Raw genomic sequence first — 22,002 nt, 5'->3', positions numbered from 1 at the left:
TTATGAGAGGACGTTTGATTAGTACCTGACTTTCCCGGCCCTTTTTCAATCTCCCGGTGTCAGAACTAAAGGAATTTCATGGATTGTATATGATATATATGTAAAGAGTATTGTGTGCATCCATCGTACTATAACCTTGTATTCGATTTAATCAGGGTAATTTCTTTACACTTTCATGACCAAGCTGTGATGTAAATATAAATCTACAAGAGATGGATTATTTAAAAATATATGTTGGATTGTTATGTGCAAAGATTGTACTATTATTGAAATTGTAATAAAGTTAAAAAAATTGCAAGTATTTCACTTTATTTTATTACGTGATATAATCAATATTCCTATGCTATGTCATAACTTGGTAATTATGTACAATGCCAGTATATATTTTTAATGAAATATCTTACTTAGATAGTTACATCTAATTAAGAAGAATGATCAGATATTGTGTACGATGTAACGTGCACTTGAAACAAGAAGTTATTTGTGAACGTTAAAATATTCATAGTAACTCGATTATTAAAATTTAGAAAAATTCATGTAGTAAACAAATGTTCTAATTTTTTGTTTGCATACACTATCGTGGCAAATGTTAACGTTATTAAACTTCGCAAAATCATCAATTGACATCAATAACTTCGCTATGCGAAGGAAACAATATAAGTCGTTATTGTACTAAGTGTTTTTCGTATATACATATTTTAGTTCTGTATATACAAAACTTAAGTAGCACTAAATAACATTGTACAACGTTGCTTTTGGCTAACGGGTTAAAACAATTTTTAATTGTGCCAAATGAAAACATTTAACTAATCTTCTTGTCAATATTCAACTCTATTTACAATTTAAACTAAACGATTACCGAAAACTATATAGTATTAAATAGTTTCTCATGATCGAATAGTTGTAATAAATAAAAAGTGTAATCGAGTTTGCATTATCCTAAAACAAGTTATTTAATATATAAAAGCAGAAAGATGAAGAATTACGGTGCCAAGGCTGCTGATCGTTTATCTCTGTTCTTGTTACGTTGAATAGTGCGTGCCTTAAATGCAGCTGCGTTCATCAATGTCTGTGGACAAAATTGAAACGTTTCGTTAATTATGGAATTACAAATTCTAATTGACGTTCATATTCCCGCATTAATAATCTTACCCTTTCCAATTTGGTAGTTTTTTGATTTGGTTGTATTGGTAAAACTTTGTTGCCAAGGTGGAAAATTTCACGTAAAAGTTGATTTTCAGCGAGGTGAATATTAATACCCGGACCCAGTAGTCTACAGCATGCGTTATACTGAGTTCGTGCACACCATCCTTCTAAATACAGAACTTCTTGACCGAATTTCACGTGCATTTCTGGTACAATATCTTCCTAATAACGATTATAGCAATAGTAATTAGTAATATAGCACACAACTACAAACATTATTGATACATTCGTTAAGAAACATACTTCTATGTAGTGAAGTATATCTCTGAAATTAGCTCTTTGTTGCTTCCGATCTTTCTTCGCTCTGTACTTGTTGGAATCTGTAGCCAATTCTTTTAATACTTCAATTAAATCCAATGACCAGCCTTGTTCGTAATCGCAAGAGAAATCACGACCAAGTTCAAATATTACAGCAAGAGCTTCTCCAGCTGATAACCGTACATCCAAATGTGGTGATTCGAGTAATTCTCGCAGTCTGTTCAAAGAACTGAAATAAAATTGATTTTTGGTTACCAATTTACATTAATGTCCATATACGGTCCTATACGGATAAGTATACATAGCTAAAATACTCACGGCATGTAAGTATTGGTTCTATCACTTGCAAGTAAATTATGTATATCAGCCGGGCTCATAACTGTTAAAAGAAGTGTCCATGATGAGATTGCTGTTGCATGTAATGCTGCCATTTCGGATGAAATATTTTGTATAGCTCCATTTCCTTTCAAATAGGAACCAGAAAATATACCAGACAGTAATTGCACAATTTCGATAGTATCTACTACATCGTTGCCCGATAAAAATTGATTCATGCTTAAAGCCCAGCAGCACTGCAAGTTTTATTAAAATTTATTATTTTGTCGTTAACACTTTGACTGCAAACATGTCGTTACCTCCATCGCATCTTAAACAGGTTTCACTGCAATTATTATATAATAATTACTTTTCAGCTCACCTCAGAACGAGCTTGAGTCGAAGCTGTTGTATCGCTAGCAATGAACGTCAAAGTACTTTTTAAATCTTTACAGACTGTTTCTGCACTTTCAAATGCTCCCAATTGAACGCAAAGCAAAGTACTTAATCTGGCTGCTGTCGACTGTTCTTCGCTACGTCCTTTTTTTAAACCTCGTTCTACTGCATCAGCAATAGTCATTTTCCTGTCCTCTACAAAATCTGGCACATACTTAATAGCAAAAATTTTTTCAATTCCATTGAAGCAAACTGTTCTGCCCTTTGCACTTCTTTGCGTTAGACCATCTATCGCTTCTTTTAATTTCTCCTCGAACGCTTCTTGCTGTGAGAATTCTTCGACTTCGTTGTTATCGTTCACATCGTCCAACATGCTGCGATTATCAGATTGACTGCTGGATACACTGCATGCATCATTGTTAATCGAATCCTCGTCGGATGTTAGCTCAGCTTTTTTTCCACCGTGACCTGTTTAAGAAATGCTTTCCTTATTATGCTTACTATACAATGGGATTATAATATGATACCAAATTGTTTAATAGAGAAATATCAAAAGATAGCAAAATTCTAAGTTATTAAACTCAAATTTTGATACTGCTGTATTAGTACCTTATGTATGATGCAAAAAAATTGAGAATAGTGAGAATGCAAGTGTGCATATGTTTGCGAATATGACGCAAAACAATCCAAAAGATAATGGATTTAAATAATTGTTTTATTCTTCAATATATTACCTATATCTGTAATATCTATTGTAGTTATATTGTGTAAATCAACATAAATCATATATCAAGTACTGAAGTTCTCTTGTCAGTAAGTCAGAGCTGTCCAAGCTGAGATTTTAAAAATCTGAATTATAGCGAATATATTCATATCACCTAATAAAGGGGCCAGAACAACAAATATGTATTCATCATACACAATATAAAATAAAATATATGCATTCATCAAATTTCCACGAGCTTAGTCTGGGCACCTCTGTAATAAGGTATGCCAGATATATCAGCAAACAGGTAATGTCAAAGGAAACAATTGTTGGCATAAGCTTGGTCATAGACAGGATTGGGGAAATGGTATCAATGAAACATTCGTTGATAACTCTAACTAGACTGTCACCCAGATATGGACAACATGCAAAGTCCACAGATGGCTGCATTACTTAAATACAAGTGACGCTCCTCTTTTATCATATCACAAATGATATTAGTAAGTATTTCTGATAAGTCATGGTTGTACTTTCGCATTTTAAGCTATTGTATAGCCAGAGAAAATAAAACAAGTGTTCTTTTATTTATTCAATTGTTTTACCAGATGTATTACTATGTCATTTGGTAACTATGTAACTGGTAAAGTCTTTAGAAGATACAATACAGTAATTGGACCTCTAAGGAAATTAAAATAATCTTGAAATGTTAAGAAAAAAATAATTTTATATATTGAAATGAAAAATATATTTTTTATATCATTACATCAATATTTACAATTAAGTTATAAAAATGAACTGAAACTGAACAGCTGTTGAAAGTAAACGTTATATTACATAATGTAAAGTCTAAACAGCTGGTATTCTTGACATCTGAAATAATTGTGCTACATATGATATATCTGATAAGATAGCATTGATACAAAAAAAAATGAAAGTTCTAACACTGAAATTGATATTCTTTTGTAACTCAATTTATAAAGAGAAATTAAATTGTTACGCATTGTACGATATACGTGGATGCACATTTCCTTTCATTAGAGGTATTTATAATACCAGAACTGCATTCCTTAAAACAAGTTCAACTTTTTCACAAGCTCATTGGAGAACATGATCCATACAAAAATACTAATTCATAAACTAAAATACGTACTAAACGCTATCGAAATAATGATGTTTCTAAAGATTTCATGCATACGTTGAAAACAATGAAATTTTATCTTAGGTGAAAAATAAAACACGAAGAACATTGTCCGCGTCTGCGAATGGTGTTATAATAAAATTTCAGTGAAACCATTTTAATGAATCGTAAATATTCAAAGGTGTACCAAGCGTGACGATCTAAATTTAGCGCAAACGATTCGGAAAAAGTCATGGTTGGTCATCGCAAAAAGTACAATTCATGCATCTAACCCTTACGTATATCTCCTGTTCGAGATATTTTGTTTCCTTGTGATTCGACACGAGAAATCCGATGGACGAAGTTAACGCAGGATTATTGTCGTTGGAGAATTTCAATCACATATTTGCTCGAATCATTAAAAACATCTAAATTTTCCTGGTAGTTTTCTAACCCAAAGATCCATGTGCGGAAAGCATGAAAGTCACATGGGTATAAGAGATGGTGGCACAAACGATGGCTCGATTCAAGGTAGTTCCAGATATTATGTGAATCGATACGCGATTTCTTGGCCATGGAAATAATTCATCGTGTGCACACGCGGTTGTTAAAAGAAAAATACGCTAATCGACTAAGTATTCGTGACGTAAGACGAAATAAATGAGATTTATATACAGGATGAGTCATTCGTCTAGACCTAGACGGATAATGTTAATAATTGTCTACCACGTGTTCTGTCACGAAAATCATTCTCATCTTCTCGAAAACAATTATGCCAGTGAATTGTACACCGTAAAAAAAACGATCGAAAAATCGAGCCAGTTCTTACCGGATTTTCCTTTTCTGCTCCCTTTGCCAGGCATTGTTCTTCGCCTTCCTTATTGCACAATTGATACTAACGAAAATACTCGATCAAGAGGGTAAATGTCTTGCACTAAAAATTTTCGTTCGTATACTGAATACACTGCATGAATTTTTAATAAAAACTTGGTAAAAACTCATTAACATGTTGCGAACTATTCAAAACATACACGTCGAGACAGCCTGCGACGGGCCTTCTCAAGTGCGCTGTCTTTCGCGAATGGCGACACTTTCCCGAACGCTAACGAATATTCCCGAACAATCACGACGCATGCGTCATATTTTCGACAAATGTCACGTATCGACCAATCAATCTCTCACTTTCGCGACCAATAGGAACTGGATGCACTTCGCCGAAATTGAAGGCTTTAATTTAAAGCAGTGCTTCTCAACCTTCCATTATACTCAAGGCTGGTACTTAGGGGACTTTCTGCTCTGCACACACAATTTTCACCTGTACAGCCGCTTTCGCTGCGGGGGTCCCCGTCATAAAGTCTACAATGTGCTACAATGACGGTCAACTATTGTTGTGGTCGTCCATTGTGTCTACTAGCGAACGGATCACCATGTATCTCCGTTGCTTTTAATGATACGAAGATACGTCCACAGAAGAAAATGTTTGCTTTGGAAGGGGACATACTATGACAGGCAAAAAAATTAATTCAAGGCCATATTTTCAGAAATTTCAAGGTCATCAATGTTTTTTAAATGGAATGGAATATTCTCAATATCGTAGTATTGTAGCTGATAAAAAGAACAATTCAATGTCCTCGCAAGGTCATCCGAAGATTGATATATTATATTTTAGAACAAATTACGAAAATTGTTGGAATTCTTATAATTTTGCACCATTATTAGAAAAGAAATTATAATCCTTCTTTAAGAAAACTATATTTCATTTTACACACTGGAGCAAATTTGAGAATAACGATGTAGGTATATGGAATTTTATGCATTTGTCTACTACTAATCGGCATGATATTGTAGAAGAATGCGATTGTTTTAAAAACGATAACAGAAGGTCAGATAAAACATGCTTAAACATCTGTTTCTTGAAGTTATCAGGGTATTTTTTGGTAAATGCAGGTTTTGAAATACGCAATATTTTGGGGGGGATGAATAATCCATGATTGTAACTGATTTAACTAAAAAAGGGATAGATAGTTAAAGGAAGGAAGGTTCTTCTTGGAAAAAAATAAAGCAGTTGCAAGAATCAAAGGAGTTAGGCACAGTTCTTGTAACAATTGTATGTTATTTTATATTCTTGAAGTATAAAAACAACGTTAAAAAAATATAAACGACTTTTAAGTTTTTCTTTTTAAGAACGACGCATTTTCGTTGCTAAAATAATATCGTCCCCCTTTTTTTAGTAAAGATATGTATCAAATCATTGAATGTCTTTTTAGCTTTATGCCAAAACGATAAATGTATACGTTAGATAACAATGGTGATTATTATGTAAATTTAATTCGTGAATATAACTGTCGTTATCAGTTATTGTCCATTTTGGAAATATCAAAACTACGAATTTCAAAATTCATCGAATCGTACATTCATAGTTTCGGCTTAAGGAGGTCGATATAACAATATATATCGATGAATCGTTTCGTACCTCTGATTCAAAGTTGAGAACACATTTTGAAACGCTAAAAAACAAGAACTCGAATGTCTACAATGTAGCAAAATCAAAGGTGAATGATGAATACAATTTGTGTGAGTTTTTGTATTAATACAAGTTGTATTATTGCATATAATTAATAATATTTATATTACAAGATCGTATCAACCTGCTCAAATATGTAACTATGGTACAAAATTTAACATATTCAAAGTGTAGCAAAGTCAAGAAGAGCTAGTCTTATTGTAGTATAGTTTACATTTAGATTTTGTTTACGTGTACAGATGGACACCTACGAATATTAGTAAGAACATACATACACGGCACGTTGGACAGCCGTCCAATAACTACACGTTTTCTCTTCTAAAACATTGCCAAACAAGAGGATATCATGCATTAAACCAAACGTCTGTCCAATGTGCCGCATATTTATGTCTCGAGTTTATGTCAGTCTTTTCTAAAGCACCTCGATTATTATTAAAACGTTTCAGCCACATATAATGGTCATACTTCAATTAGATAATAAATAAAGATTACAAACAGAAAGAAATCATTTGCTATTTCTTGAATATGTTACCTGACTTTCTTCGTCGATGTCGTCTAAGTTCAAATTATATTTTACATGAAAGAGAAATATCACATCTTGTAACATACTTCATTGGAACATATGTTGATCGAAAGAAATGTGTACATAATTGATTACAAAATTATTTAATCGCATGTATTCGTTGACGCTGAATTGTGATATGTATAATATGCAAAACTTAATTGAATTTTCTTCAGACGAATCTTAATAATAAAAATACTATGCTTGTCGTCAGCAAACTAATTGTAGACCTAGAAGAAGCAGCACTTCGAGCCGTTGTTAAACCTCGACACGGCGTTACTCGGAAAATAAAGTTGAATATAGAATCTACAATGTTCGCTGGTGTTGGATCCGAACATGTTTCCAGTTTATTCACGATACAAGTTTGAAGTTTGGAAACATCCCTGTATATACACCATAAGATACACATTTATTCAAGGATTTAATGCAATAACATAATTAAAAAATGATGTTGATTCATGCTTGCGTTAACATAAATGATATGAAAAAAAATTTTTTTATAAAATTTTTGGCTTACACTACTATGATTTAGCCTGCCAATTTTGAAGTCTAAATAAATGTATATAGCTTAATATCTACTTACGAGCACTCCTTAGGTCCAAGAATAAGAGATGGAAGACTTTCCAACCCTCCTAAAAGTCCACCATTAGAATCAACAGGAGGTAAGTAACTACCAAATGTAGCATTGAGACAATTTCCAATATCTTGTTGCTTCGATTGCAAACATTCTGGCCCATCGGCAGATATGAAAACTGTAAATGAGGAGAAATTTATTGAATTAGTTTCTAATGATTGCCACTCCTATTTTCTATACATAAGAGCTGTTCATTATGAAAATGTTTCGAGTCACCATTTCGTAATAAACAGCTCAGATTTGCAAACATTTTAATACTTATGTACTTACGAGCAATGCGATCTCCTTCTTTAAAGCATATGAAACTAAGAAGAGAGTCCGTAATGTTTTGAATTATTTTCTTATTTTCTTTTTCTTTAGGTTCCAAACAAGGCTCTATGGCTGCTGTGAAGTTGCTCACACAGCTCTTAAGCATAGGAGTTTTGCGGCAATAATTTTTGAACACAATATCCAAATCTCCGGTAGGTTTGTATTTTTCCATTTCTTCTTGCAACTTCGTGACATTCACAAATGATTTAAGGCACTGCGCTATCTCACCTTTGGCACGATCGGCAGTCTCAAATGCACCCTCTCCCCCATTTTGATCACATTTTTGTTTGAGCAGATTCCTCGCATCATTCAAAGCCGGTATCGCCGATGTGTTAAGGCTTTCTAAATCTGGTATCGAAGATACATTCAGACTGTTTAAATCCAAGACATTAGAAACTTTGTTTAATACTTCATCCGTGTTGGGTAAACTTCCTTGTGAGTTGGTATATCCAAGGAGACCTAAAATAGAATGGAAATACAACCAACTGTAATTTGTGACATTGATGGATTAAAAAGAAGTTGCATATATATTATTTAAAAAATTAGGGATGATAATTAATTCAACCGAGTGCAAATTTAATAAAAAGGCTTATTCATTTCAATGTTTCCACCAAGAGGTAATAGTCTTTTTCGATCTTAATTTAATTTCACAACAAGAAATATAATCATAATCAACAGTATTCAGTTCAATAATATGCATGGCCGTGTATACTTACATCTATTAATATATATATTATGAATTAAGATACTTTTAAATACTTATCATTGATAGAAATCATAATATGAAATATGGCGTATTAATAATATTAAACTTAGTTCAATGAAAAATATATAGAGCTACCTCGTTAAAGCTTCTTTTAACATTTGAATTCTTTATTTAAAAAGAATTGACAAAATTTTCTCAATAAACCTTGTTAGACTAATTAGTTCCAGGCATGAAACTAAATTCAGATTGAATTTTTATTCCTGAAAAGGAACTTTGATTGAAATAAAAAGCATTTGAATAAATTTGCATTCAATTATTAAGTAACCGGTATTACTGGTTTATTAATATAAAAAATTTGTTATAATTTAATTCTATTTGCGGTTCTAAATAATCAAAAATTCCTCATTGAACATTAGAAACATTACATTTTCAAATGAGGAATTTTGTCAACTTTCGTGTACATGGTTTAAAAGTTAATTTAATGATACGTCTTGCTCGTGAGAAACAAAATTAGACTACAAAAGATTAACGTCTACGTAACCCGTGGCCGCATTTTTACAGCTTGAGCTTCGTATATCGAAGTTTAACTGCTTTAGTACGTTTTCTTTGACAGAAAGAACAATAAACAAGTCACTCGTGAATTATCTTTGTAATTCATCGATGCTTCTAACTGCAAATTATTTTTTCTTTTGTCTGCGTATTTTCCAAGGACACCTCTTCTACTTCTTCGCGTTAGCAAATCATATGTAGTTGAAGTGTAATTATTATTTAGATGTGCTTAGGTAAAAAAAAATTGATCTTTTATTATTAAATGTAAAATTTGAAGGCGATTCGTCAAACTATCTTCAGCTTCAAATTTTGTTATACTTTGTATACTTTACTTTATAGTGTTTGTCTATAGGTCATAGCATGATAAAAGCTCTACTTCCACTTCCTTATAGGCCTAATCTTCGTCTAGTTTCGCATAGCAACGACCCTGGTCTCTAACTAATAAGTTCTAGTTTGCAAATTTAGTAACACGATATCGGTACATTAGTAAGGTAAGTATATCGTTACGTATGCATCCGCGTATAACACGTTTTTGTCTTTATTTCGTCCGTTTCCCAAGAAAAATAATTGAGTGAATTCAAACGTGCGCGTATGTGTACGTACAGTAGCCATAGGGTACAAAGTACGGAAGTAAAATCGATATACTACATTCGCCACACGTGTATCGTAAAGATAAGAGGCCAGTTGGCGGAAAGAAAGAATATCCGATAATATCGATTGGTGACCATTGTTGGTCGATATTTAGAAGATCTACACTCGAAACAACTGTCATATCGAACAATTAAAACCCAAATCTATTATTAATCGTTCAACAAATCGAGGATTCGATGTTTCGTTAGTGGATTTCATATCTAAAAAATGCTCTTATCGATTATATGAATAGGATTGAAGGTCGCTATCGTTGGTTGATCGCGACATCGACTACGATTCAAGTTTACCATACTGCACTCGGCGGAACAGTGGCTCTTTTTAAAAGTACACAGGAAACGAACGATCGAGTTTCAAACTGAATCTGATTATATGATTATACGCGTAACGAATAATCCCTGACATTTAAACCTAAGCTACCAGTAAATGCATTATTCCCAACGTGAGCCTGAAAGTCGCTAAATCTGTAAAGCAGACAGTTCGGAAAATCTTTCAATATTTCTTTACAAAAAAAAAAGCGATTCTCCTATTAATTACAAAATTTATATTTCAATGTTGAACGAATAAAGGCTTGTCCGAATAATTGTCCAATAAAATAAACGTAGTGGATCAATTGCTGTGTAGTAGTTTCATTAATTTATCATTCATGTATCATTGGAATAAAATTTGGCTCGTTTCTGGTAAGCTATGATTCTGCAATTATTTTGTGTAGCTTTGTTTTTCTGTTTTATTCGAACACTGGTTCCTTTGTTGTTATATGCAATACTACAAGTCATGAATCATCGTCGCAAACTCTATCGACGAATAGAAAACAGAGGCAACATTTCATTCCGACGAAAAACAACATAAGTATAGCACTTAGTTCACGACGTCCATTTGCTCGAATAGTTGTATTTTTGTTGTTCGTTGTGAAACACTCGGTTCTATATAGTTCCAAATTTGTCTTCGACCAGTGACGGATACATAGGTGTTTACCTCGTATTCGTTCTTCGAAATTTTTATTTAGATAAGAATCGCATCTTCCTCCGATAAAAACGGCGAATCGATGTACACTTTGGAATAAAAACAATCGACGAGGCGAACTTACCACAGAGGATGACCACGACAGTGGCTGTCAAGTACTTGGTCATTTCCAATTTCTTCTTTTCGCCAAAGTGTACGTTCGGGCGGGAACAGCGGCGGAGACAACGTCGAAACGCTATGCCAGTGCCGGTGAATTTTTCCTGAGCGATACGCGCATACACGACACACCAGAGACCGTAGAAATGCACCTTCAGCTACGCATTACGATTTACGATTACCGTGGTGGCTTTGTGTGCCCGAGCAGTCCGAGCTCCGCACTGTTTGTTATGAGAGGCGTGCAGCAATGTGTCAACGTTGTCGGGAAGTCGGTGAAAGGGAGAGAGGAACGAAAACGAGAGAGCGAGACGATGAATCGAAACGTATAGGAGAGAGCTACGAGATACCACGAACACGCATGAACGCCACTCCGATGCCGAGCAATACTGAGCTGCTGAACGCTTGCGCTCACTTATATAAACTTGATGCACGCCTCTCCCCACCCTTCTCCGCCACGTACTCGTATCTTCCGTGCTCCAATTTTACGTGGATTACAGACTTGAACAAATGTGTCGTTGTCTTGTAATGGGATGCAGCGAGCCGAAAAAATGTTCCCGCGCACCGGTTTTCGAAAATAAATGAGAAGTATCGTACCAATATGGCGTACGCGCTTTAATTATTTGAGGTTATCTGGGCTGAAAATTGTTTCATCTTTTGTTTACCCTTTTTTTGTTGAAATTTTTGTTAACTGCAAAAAGTTGAAATTACTCGTACGTCATTCAGTTTAACACATTGCTTACGGCGCTTTGTTTTTATCTTTTTTTCTTGTGTACTAACTGTAATTATGATATCGACAAATGCCAGTTTTCCAACGTGAGCAGGTAACGTGCATCTGGAAGCAATAACGCTACCGCCACTGCAGTTTACAGTCGGTTGTATATCTCGTTATTTCCACAGGAAATTTGTCTACGATGGATCTAAATATGTATATAATTTAAGAATTATGTTTGTCTAAAGCTCCATCGATACGTTAGCAAAATTCAACTATAGAATCCGAAAAATTTCACGTTCTTCGGATGTATTGACATAACAAATATTTTTCATTGAAAATATATAGGAAAGAAAAGTTTTTGCATTCTGACTTTTTATAAACTTTTAAAGTTGAACTTATACAAATTTTTCTGAATTTTTCTGAACTTTAAAAATTTTTTTCATTTCAAGTTTACCAGCTTATAACTTTATACCGGTTGGACTTACGAGATTTTCAAAACAGTCTTCTTTTGGAAAGCATTCGATTTTCTATAAGAATATATGTACCATCTCGTAACATTTCAGTTCTTTCATTCTGAACATATAAAAATCAGAATGCAAAAACTTTTCTTTCCTTTTAAGTAGGACAATTCGATCTTTGTGCGGAGGTAATAAAAATTGAAATAGACAGCTGAAATTTTTAAGGGATTTGTTTTTAGTTATTTCGAAGCATGGGAGACTCTGGGAGGATTCAAATTCGAAAGCCACGTTTCTAAGAACCACCCTAATGCATACATAAAGGAATGTTAACGTCGAAGAACAGCCTTCTGTCAAAGCCTATGTCGAATAGATGGAATCTGCAGGAAATCGATAGGACATGTATTTCTTCTCAAATGAGAAGAATTATCTATGCATTGTTTTATCAGTTGCTATTACTCACTCTGATTGTGAGTCATTGCGAGAAATCTTCTGTCGGAATAAACGGAATCTTCCGGAATATATGCTAAACATATTCTATGAAATAATTGTAGAGATATAAAAAAGAGCTTAAAGCATAAGAATTAGAATTTGTTTAAGCCCATACATTTATGCAAAGAAACAATTTTTTAACTGAAACGAAAAATTATAATATTGATTTCGCGATAATTGCAAATTATTTTTAATCTATAAAGTTATTTTTATAATCCATCTTTAACATAATGACAACGTATAACATGTCGGTCATTAATTTAACCACAACTTTTTTACTTTTAATGTATTATTAAAAAAATACATCACTTAAGACAAATTTATGGTATATTATTAATTAATTTATTTTATCGATTTTAGTTCGATTGTTAAGTGATTGTTTATTGAATGTGTGTATAAAATTCCGAGTTTTAATTTGTAATGAAAAAAATTATAATATCCTGTCAGCGATATGTAATCGGAGATAGAAAGGTCATGTAGGGGTCCCTCTTCTTCAAAGAAATTTTATTCAACGGATCACTCGCTTCTACGTATCACTTTCGGTCTTTTCAAGCTACTTATGGTGTCTAATATTTACAAATGCCATATGTTCATGTTCTATAATTACTATTATAGTCGACAATGTAATTAAAATTGAATGAAATCAAATTCATTAAATGGAAAGTTCTATGAAGATTTTTATATAATAGGAATATTTAGGATCGAACAAAAAAACACATAAATATTTATTACAACATAGGCGTACCTAGCGGAGGAGGTACGGGGGGGGGGGAGGAAACAGCTGCCACAAGGTGGATACAATTTAAAATAAATCAGAGTCTAACTAATAAAAACCTTAAATATTTTATACACATTATCTATTTCATATCTATTGTTTATAGTGTAATTACCAACAAGCATCGGTGGTTCAGTGGTAGAATGCTCGCCTGCCACGCGGGCGGCCCGGGTTCGATTCCCGGCCGATGCAATTGTTTTTTTTTTCTACCTTTTGATTTTTATTACAGTTCAAATCATCTTTCTACCAATAGATGAACCAATCAACACAAATGACAAGTAGTAAAACAACAGATCGATGACGGCGAATCATATTTACGAACGTTTACGGAATAATAATACTTGTTTTTTTTCTCGAGACCGTTTTAACACGTTAATTATCGACACAGAAATACATTGACTTATAGAAAAATTACAACTTGCATAAGAGTTGAGATCGATCTGACATGCATGATGATTTTTATTTTTAATATGACATTAACTGTCCTTGGGATGGAGATGAGCAGAGTTTCAATCGAGTAATAGACGACAAATAGTAATTCTTTGTAGCAATTTATTCGCAATGTTTATTCGCGTTTGAATAATAAACGTGGAATTGTTTACTATTTCATCTTCATTGCTTTTAAATTAACTTGTACATGTATAAGTAATCATGATGAAGAATAATTTCACAATTATTTCAAGCAATTATTTCAATTAATTATAAAATAACGTGTTATTGGAAACAATATTTCAAATAATGTTATCCATAAATGCTTTATTTTGAAATAAGGATATAAAAGTACGTTTCTAAAATCATAGTTCTCATAGTTATCATTTTCCTTCGAATTACTGTACCATACTTGAGATAAGTACAACAATGATAACAATTGCTAGCAGGAACTAAAAAAGCAAGGAAAATCATAATATGTGCAAGTGAAGGACAGTTATAATAATACTTATGCAACTACAAAGGTTTTATTTCAACATTTTATTACTTCACTATTAGTAAAGGCAAATTGGTTTTGTATAAATGATTCACATTTAAAATAGAGTAAGACTGGATGGTTTTATTTGTTATTTTTGTATTTCAGTATTGAGGGATGATGAAAAATATAAGGAATTACTTTAAGTGCAAACAAACATTGCATTCAAAGTTAAACTAATCAAAGGATTCAATGTGTCCTTTGTGATTTTTAGTGGAATCGCTGGTGCATTGAATATGTATTATATGTATATTATCGAACAATGTTTAAATATGCATATATGTTTTCACTGCATTGGACCCTATAACCAACTTCTATCCCTTAGATGTTATACACACATGTTAGAATTTGTATGGCTATATTTATATGTATATACTGGGTGTTAACCAATAAATAGTTGAGAATTTATATTAGGTTTGGTTCCTTTTATTCTATACAGATTAATTCTGAAAAAGCTATCTAATTAAAAATTATCTGTGCAACCATAGTTATATGTAATACTCTGGAAAGCAAACAGACATATTTCCTTCAATGCTTTTATAGATTGTATACATAATAGGCTCGTATGATTCATGTTTAAGCAAACAACAATCAACCGAAGTTTCGTTAAAATTCTCCATTAAATATATCCACGAAACAACTATCTTAAAGTACATAGATTTGTGAAGTAGAATGACAGACGCTACTCAACAATCTGATTATGACCTCTTTGCCTTTTTGCGAGATAGCTTAGTCACGGATTAATTGCCACGCGGGAGGCTGAGCCTCGAGCGAAATTAGAATCATTCGTTAATTATTACAGAAGAGCCTCGTGGCGTCGGTGTTGGGGAATGATTCGTGGCCACTCTTTCCAAGTCAATATTTCATTAGCGAAACCCCTGAACTTGAACTCAGCTGCACGGTTTTACACGCTGTCAGTTTGCGAAGTTGGACACAGTTGGAGACGACAGAGCCACGCGGTATGTTCTTCGAACGTTGACATTGGCCATGGAAGCCTGGCGTACTTTGCAAAGTTGATAATTCAGTCGTAGCACCGATCAAGCGAGTATGTTGTAGCCAGATGCTACGAGGAACGTATGTCTCTTATCGTGAGGCGATACCGCTGAGTGTTCAGAGCTTATAAGCGTTGCGCATCATTAAGTCGAAGTACGCATCGTGGTCGATACTTGCGCTAATCGCGCTGTAATAGTTCATGAATTCCTCCTTGGTAACCTATAATTAAGCCAGGAACAATTACTTTCTTGGTGGAAAGTGTCGTCTTCTCGACTGTGTAGAGTACAATCTATGGAACCTAATCGGATATAAGCTACTAGAATATTTTATCAAGACTATAGAACGGGTGTTCTCATCTGTTGGTACGCGTACCATTAGTGGCACTTAAAAATATCAACGTTGTTCGTTCAGTGGGTCAACAAGCAAGGGGCCGTTCATTAATTACTAGACTACGGGTCTTTATGTAAAATAAAATGTTTGCAAACGTGCCCACAACAAATTGAACCTAAATGGGAATTTATTTTACTCTGCAAATATTATAACTTTACTTTCAATATTCTTTTTTATATTCTTTCATACTGTACGCATTTTGTAGTTTCTTGGACACTTAAATTTTCTATAAATTCCAACAAATACACAGGCAACGTGTTGTACATGAATGAATACATCTTTTTATCAGCTACAACGCTACGTCGTTAATAATAATAAAATATTCCGTTCTATAACTAAAGTACCAAACGAAGAGAAAGTTGAGCCTGGTACGGAAGCTTGAAAAAGATTGAGAACCCCTGTTACGGGCCACGACGCGACGGTATGATTGATTCTAAAGTGATCTAAATCTTCTTACAATGCCATCTCTTGTGTTGTTCTGTTCGAAATTAGCCAAGAACTTGTTCAATATGCTCTCCTCGCTTTCTTCGCCGCTGATGTAACGAGGATGACACTTCACGTTGTACACGCCTTTCAGATCATCGCACGTGATGATCCCGTCGCCAGATTTGTCCAATTTTTGGAATGCTTGTTCCACGACGTTCTTACGGCTCTGAGACATCGGAGGCTGCGCAACGATATGTCCCGTCAAGATGATCGTTCGACGAAACTAATCGATCAAGGACATCTATTTACGTACCCGTATAGCGACGAGGAACTCGTCGACGCTAACGTTTCCATCGTCGTCCGTGTCGAATTTGTTGAACATTTCCTGGATTTCCTCTTCCGGGACGTCCAAGCCCGCTTCCTGCAAGCCTCTCGTGAACTCTTCAAGGTTCAGCTGCTTGTTGCCGTCATCGTCCATCAGACGAAACGCTCTGCGAACGGGTCATCGAATACCATATTAGGATATACGACAGAGACATACGGTTTAACGCATAACTGGAAACTTTCGCCATCTGAATCATTCAGATATCGAAAGGCTTTCCAGATAGCACCGTGCATCCCAAGGACGTCCATTTTATATCCAGTTTATGTTCGAACGTCCAACGTCCATGTCGAACATCCTTAGGATATCCATGGGATGTAAATTTTGTACGTTCCAGGAACATCTTATTCAGGTTCGACTGTATACTGTACGTATTTAATAATGGTTATTCGTAACCAAAACTATTTTTGGAAAAAAAAAAATAGTCGTTATCCTGTAACTTCTTCCCATTTGGGTAATAACATCAGAAATTTATATACATATAACTCTTTGTTGGTAACTGTTCATTTCCAACAGGTCTATGTAATATTAGGAATATCCATATGATATGCTACAGAGCAAGACACGATACAAAATGTTCTGTTATTAGCCAAGCTATTATAGTTAATGAGCTACTTGTTAACCCTTTCAGGACTGTTGTAGTACACGTACGATCTATGTCAATTATTACGTACGACTGCCTGACGTTATTTAGTTTCAAACTGTTACAAACATATTATATCGCCACGCAAATTTAATTATTATTTATTATTATTATTATTAGGTTGTCCCAAAAGTTTCTTTCGTAATTTGCATTCAATTATTTTGTGTGGCAGTGTTTATATAAATAGACAATCTAATTTCTTAGATGTTGGAGCAAGTAATGGAGCAAAATGAACGTAACATTAGACATAAAATATTTTGTATGTATTACTTATTAATAAAACGAAAGAAACTTTTGAGATAACCTAACAGTAGTAGTAGTAGTATTAGGAATGGTATTTTTGTGCTTACTAATTTCAAAAATACAAAAGGTATTAATTCTACAAACAATATTTGATATTCATCAAATAAAGTATTCTAAATATTTAGTACCACAATCAGTATGTACAAAATACATATAAATATTCAGGAATGAAACAAACAGGAATGAAAACGATATAATTTATTTTTATCTACTTGAGCAGTTATTGGTTAAAGTACCTCGTCATCGTATTAAAATAATGTATCATTTACTCGCAAGAAAAATGGGGCCGTGACAATGATGCATGATATTTGATGGGATCAGTTATGGTTATTTGTGGTTATTTGAAGTTATTCGAGGTTAAGTGTGATTATTTGACGTTATTTTAGGTTAGTCGAGGTTATTTGTGCATTTTTGAGGTTATTTGAGATCGGTGTTGCTTTCAACGTTCCAACTTGCGCATGCGCATTATTTCTTGCGTCAGTCTAATCTAATGCGACCACAAAACTGGCGCCTTTAGTCGCCCCAAAAAATAATAGAAGTGTACAAGAATTAGAACCACCATCGTTTCCTATAGCTACAGTACTGCGTGTTCGGTTTTTTTCGATGCGCATGCGTGAATTGGAAGCAACACTTAGCAACACTGACATATCAGTGATATGATATCACAGAACCGAGAAACTCTTTCTGAATCAGAGACTCTGATACGTATTAGGAATGAGACTGTTCAGACTTATCTACATATAGGAGTTATAGGACCATGATTAAAAGCTGATTCATAGACACGAGGTAGTTTCGAATGTTCGATGTCCCCAGCGGTTGTTATTACGTTACGCACTTTATAAAATATGCGATAATTATTAAAAGAAAAGAAAAGAAAAGAAAACGAAAGAAAAAAACGTAATGAACTTACCTACCCAGGCCGAGGATACCATTGGCACCTCTGGCCAGGCAGAGCAGACGCAGTTTCTCGATGGAATCCGTGGTTGTGTGTACGGCCCGTTGGGCCTTGTTGATCATCTCAATCTGTTGCCTCGTCGTTGCGCTCTGCGGTCTGTAGAAGAACATCCCTGAAAGAGAAACCTGTGCTGTTAACTCACGTGACAACCGTGACTCAGGTGCTCGAGAAAGAGAGGGAGAAACGAGATCAGATATCTATCTCTCTACATACAACTTAAATAAATAACGATTCGTCGGGCAAGATAAGCGTTGGCTGATTCAGGCGGTTGACGCTGCCATCGATGATTCGGACCAAACGCTTGCTAATTAGGGGGCTCCATCTAAAGCAGAAACGAATAAAGAATGATTTGAAATGCGATCTTATTTTATCGGAACGAACGAAACAAATAAATTGGTGACACGAGTAAACGAGCAAATAGAGAATAACGAAGAATTATTCGTATCACAAGCTTCTTTCTTTGACGTATGAAACTAGAGACTCGATATTAAATTACATATTTTTGTTATATTAACGGTAGAACTAGCGATAGCTAAGGCATATTTATTACGCACATAACGCTATATCCTTGAGGTTTCCCTAAATTATAGGGGACAGATTTAACAATTTATCATTATAATTACTGTGATAAGAACGTCGTTAATCATTGAGTAATTTTAAACAGTAATTCGTAATGTATTGTTACCAATATTTGGTTTGCAAGTGCATATTTCTATTTAGACTAGAGTTATAAATCTATGAATATAAAGCCACAGGGTTATAAATCTATGAATATAAAGCCACAGGGTTATAAATCTATGAATATAAAGACACCGTATATTTAATCGATCCTATTCAATATTGTGTACAACTCTAATACACTAAATTGCGATCATCGTGTCGTCACTTCTTTCGAAAAGCGTTTGGAACGACAACGCATTATGCCAGGGGAATTAGATGTCGTTTTATTTGATTGCAAGGCGTGGCAAATTGGCTGTCTTCATTAAGCGCGTTTCCCCTGCCTCCCTCGATTACTTAATTAAGTGGAAGCAAAGAGTAGAAAATTGATTCCGGAAAAATGTTGATGTAGTTTCGAAGTAATTTCGCGTCAACTTAGCACTTCACCGATCGATCGCTGGTCGCAAGCATGCTCAAATCGTCTTCGTTAATTATTTAGAAATCCAAGGGTAAAGCTGAAATGCCAATCAAACAGCTTGAAAACTAACGTGTAACGTTAATGAAGTTCGATTGTACAAATCGGGGTGTCGTTTCGAACATCAGCCAGAAGACTGTGGCGTTCGATTATCGATTATTGGTATATCGGCATTGGGAAACTTTAAATTGGTCAGCACGTAGGTTCGATTTTTAGATTCTTTACGACATAGAACCGACTCGAGAGAGACGATGATAATTAACATAATCTCGTAGATTTTACGAAATCTTCGAGGGTTACACCACTTTGCGCACCGGAATTTTCAGGCGTTTCCAAGAACTTTTATCGAAGCGATAACAACATTTTGTTTACATTGAAGTACATTAATGTATCGTATAAGTATTCAACTAGAAAATCATTTGTTACAAAGATAGCACCTTGGTAGACGATTTAGTGGAGGGTGTAAAAAATAAATGGTTTTGCGGTGAGCACGATACTCAAACCAGGTTCGAGTTAGAAAAGTGGAACAAAATTGATTGGTTTCCTTAGTGCAAAAGCTAGCGAAATACACAGAATATACATTTTTTAAGAATATACATTTTTGTTAAAATGGCATCGTTCCAAAATAAAACATATAGATTTAGACATAAAACAGTCTAAAATTGCGGTACTTAAAATCGACAACGCTATCGTAGTCGTGCAAGAAATAGTGGAATTAGTCAGACATCGGTTAGAAGAATTTTAAAAGATCATCGGTACCATAATATAACAAAAACGACTGATTTTAATGTATTTAAACCCCGCATTGAAGTTCTTTCAATAAACTATGTCATATTTCATAAACTATGCAGGATATGAAAAAATTGTTCAAATAAACATTACTCGCTATTAAAAGACTATCCAAAACAACAAAAATTTACATGGCATTCCTTATAAAAATATGGATCATTGTGGCACCCCTGCCCCCCCCCCCCCAGCAATACCTCATACTTCACATGCAAGGGCCCATCGTACCCCATAATACTAAAAAAAAAGAACTTGTCGACATCGCTAATAGTTTCCGAGAAAATAACTTGCAACACTTTACGCGACTCACGCTGTATAAAGAGTATTTTAAGCAAAAAAAAAATTCGATTTTTTGGAACTACCAAAGTGGTGTAACCCCCTTAAGAAACTTCCGGTGGAAGTATAAACGAGATGTCGTCAAGTTTTAGCGTTAACGAGGTAAATCGGGTTCGGTATCGTTTCACTTATCCGTACTCACCTCGATATCCAGGTAATTCTCGAACCGCGGTTGAATAAATTGCGACGAAGGAATTACGATGGGCGAGCGTCGATGAAAGATGCGTGACACCTCTGGAGAAGACCGGAAGGCGAGTGACGATACAGGGGTTCCTTTGACGCGGTTAGTCGCATTCTATAGGACGGCACACATTGGATCGTGCACGTGAACGAACACCACACTCACGTATCAAAACGAGGTGTGTTCTAGGTGTGCAATGTCCGTACGATAGTCTCTGTACAACGTATCCATAACGACCAACCAGTCACAACACGTGTATCGGCAAAAAATTCACGCGTGATCAATCGCCGATACCGATTTCCTGTCGAAGGACTTTGGGGCGAATAGGATAACACCTTCTATATGCTAGATATCTATCAATCCACTCCGTCTGGAGACCTAAAAATTTTGCACACTTGGGATCCTTCCTCAAACATTCGAATTCTATTTAGTCGAACTAGGAACATGTGTTCCTAGTTCGATTGACTGTGACACTTTTCAATAATGTACGTGCCAGTCGAAGTTTTTTCGCTCTTCACCTTCGCGCTGTCTTCCGCCGTAAAGAAAACTTCTTGGTCGACCTACGGAATAGAATTAAAGTACTATTTCGATAGCATATTGTGCGGCTGTCGTTTGAAATCGTGGGCAGTAACGAGTATAAATGACCACACTTTGCACTTTCCAAAAATATTAACATTGACGCGAGTGTATAACATTCTATTACTATACGTATTGGCTCTACATACAGAGTGTCCCAAAAGTCGGGGAGGAGCCGGAAATGGGGGGTAGCTGAGACGATTCTGAACAACAATTTCCTTTGCAAAAATGTCGGATGGAGCTTCGTTAAGGAGATATTAATAAAAAAAACCCGACCAATCAGAGCGCGCGGATACCGTTGGAGCGGCCGCGGTAGCGAAGGTTACGCGCTAGGCGGCAGCGTCAATGTCCTTCGATGCACGTCGAGTCACTTGTTCGCGTACAAGCGCGGCTGCCAGCGCGTAGCCTTCGCTACCGCGGCCGCTCCAACGGTATCCGCGCGCTCTGATTGG

At 35.0% G+C, this 22,002-nt stretch overlaps 3 protein-coding genes and 1 non-coding gene across 6 annotated transcripts; 1 reads left to right on the top strand and 3 right to left on the bottom strand.

Moving 5' to 3' along the window:
* Positions 1-114: 114 nt before the first annotated feature.
* On the bottom strand, positions 115-5,091 carry LOC128881086 (interferon-related developmental regulator 2). The gene is made up of 6 exons (XM_054131787.1): positions 4,828-5,091; positions 2,162-2,643; positions 1,783-2,036; positions 1,450-1,693; positions 1,153-1,368; positions 115-1,069 (listed from the first exon to the last, which is right to left on the bottom strand). The coding sequence occupies exons 1-6, from the start codon at positions 4,859-4,861 to the stop codon at positions 983-985; spliced, it is 1,317 nt and encodes a 438-aa protein (XP_053987762.1). The 5' UTR covers positions 4,862-5,091; the 3' UTR covers positions 115-982.
* Positions 5,092-6,091: 1,000 nt separating this feature from the next.
* Positions 6,092-11,455, bottom strand: LOC128881088 (27 kDa hemolymph protein-like). Its single transcript, XM_054131790.1, has 4 exons — positions 11,018-11,455; positions 7,989-8,486; positions 7,668-7,836; positions 6,092-7,467 (listed from the first exon to the last, which is right to left on the bottom strand). Exons 1-4 carry the CDS (start codon positions 11,058-11,060, stop codon positions 7,257-7,259), a joined length of 921 nt encoding a protein of 306 aa, XP_053987765.1. The 5' UTR covers positions 11,061-11,455; the 3' UTR covers positions 6,092-7,256.
* Positions 11,456-13,604: 2,149 nt separating this feature from the next.
* Trnag-gcc (transfer RNA glycine (anticodon GCC)) lies at positions 13,605-13,675 on the top strand. Its single transcript has one exon. It is a non-coding gene; the product is annotated as a tRNA-Gly (tRNA).
* Positions 13,676-14,511: 836 nt separating this feature from the next.
* LOC128881006 (calcyphosin-like protein) lies at positions 14,512-21,095 on the bottom strand. 3 transcript variants are annotated; one of them, XM_054131639.1, is made up of 6 exons: positions 20,936-21,095; positions 18,753-18,861; positions 18,495-18,651; positions 16,570-16,747; positions 16,288-16,497; positions 14,512-15,659 (listed from the first exon to the last, which is right to left on the bottom strand). In XM_054131639.1, exons 3-6 carry the CDS (start codon positions 18,647-18,649, stop codon positions 15,558-15,560), a joined length of 645 nt encoding a protein of 214 aa, XP_053987614.1. In that variant the 5' UTR covers positions 18,650-18,651; positions 18,753-18,861; positions 20,936-21,095; the 3' UTR covers positions 14,512-15,557. The 3 variants fall into 3 exon arrangements, with proteins under 3 accessions (XP_053987614.1, XP_053987616.1, XP_053987615.1); XM_054131641.1 differs by lacking the exon at positions 18,753-18,861 and having other exon boundaries at positions 20,936-21,089; XM_054131640.1 differs by lacking the exons at positions 18,753-18,861; positions 20,936-21,095 and having other exon boundaries at positions 18,495-18,669.
* Positions 21,096-22,002: the final 907 nt, after the last annotated feature.

This window comes from Hylaeus volcanicus, chromosome 8 (assembly GCF_026283585.1).
Source record: "Hylaeus volcanicus isolate JK05 chromosome 8, UHH_iyHylVolc1.0_haploid, whole genome shotgun sequence".
NCBI classification, from domain to species: domain Eukaryota; kingdom Metazoa; phylum Arthropoda; class Insecta; order Hymenoptera; family Colletidae; genus Hylaeus; species Hylaeus volcanicus.
Note: the sequence above shows the minus strand (reverse complement) of the source record. Positions and strands in the feature narration are given on the sequence as shown.

Bases quoted from the DNA above. Each gene is read 5' to 3' on its own strand.
- LOC128881086 (XM_054131787.1), bottom strand. From the start codon at position 4,861: ATGCCTGGCAAAGGGAGCAGAAAAGGAAAATCCG. The intron at 2,037-2,161 runs GTGAGCTGAAAA...TAAAACTTGCAG, and splicing joins CGACTCAAGCTCGTTCTGAG to TGCTGCTGGGCTTTAAGCAT. The intron at 1,694-1,782 runs GTGAGTATTTTA...ATTTTATTTCAG, and splicing joins AGAACCAATACTTACATGCC to TTCTTTGAACAGACTGCGAG.
- LOC128881088 (XM_054131790.1), bottom strand. From the start codon at position 11,060: ATGACCAAGTACTTGACAGCCACTGTCGTGGTCATCCTCTGTG. The intron at 8,487-11,017 runs GTAAGTTCGCCT...ATTCTATTTTAG, and splicing joins TGTCGTGGTCATCCTCTGTG to GTCTCCTTGGATATACCAAC. The intron at 7,837-7,988 runs GTAAGTACATAA...CCTCATTTACAG, and splicing joins AGAAGGAGATCGCATTGCTC to TTTTCATATCTGCCGATGGG.
- LOC128881006 (XM_054131639.1), bottom strand. From the start codon at position 18,649: ATGTTCTTCTACAGACCGCAGAGCGCAACGACGAGGCAACAGATTGAG. The intron at 16,748-18,494 runs GTAAGTTCATTA...ACCCGTTCGCAG, and splicing joins GGTATCCTCGGCCTGGGTAG to AGCGTTTCGTCTGATGGACG. The intron at 15,660-16,287 runs GTAAGAAGATTT...GCTTAATTATAG, and splicing joins ACAACACAAGAGATGGCATT to GTTACCAAGGAGGAATTCAT.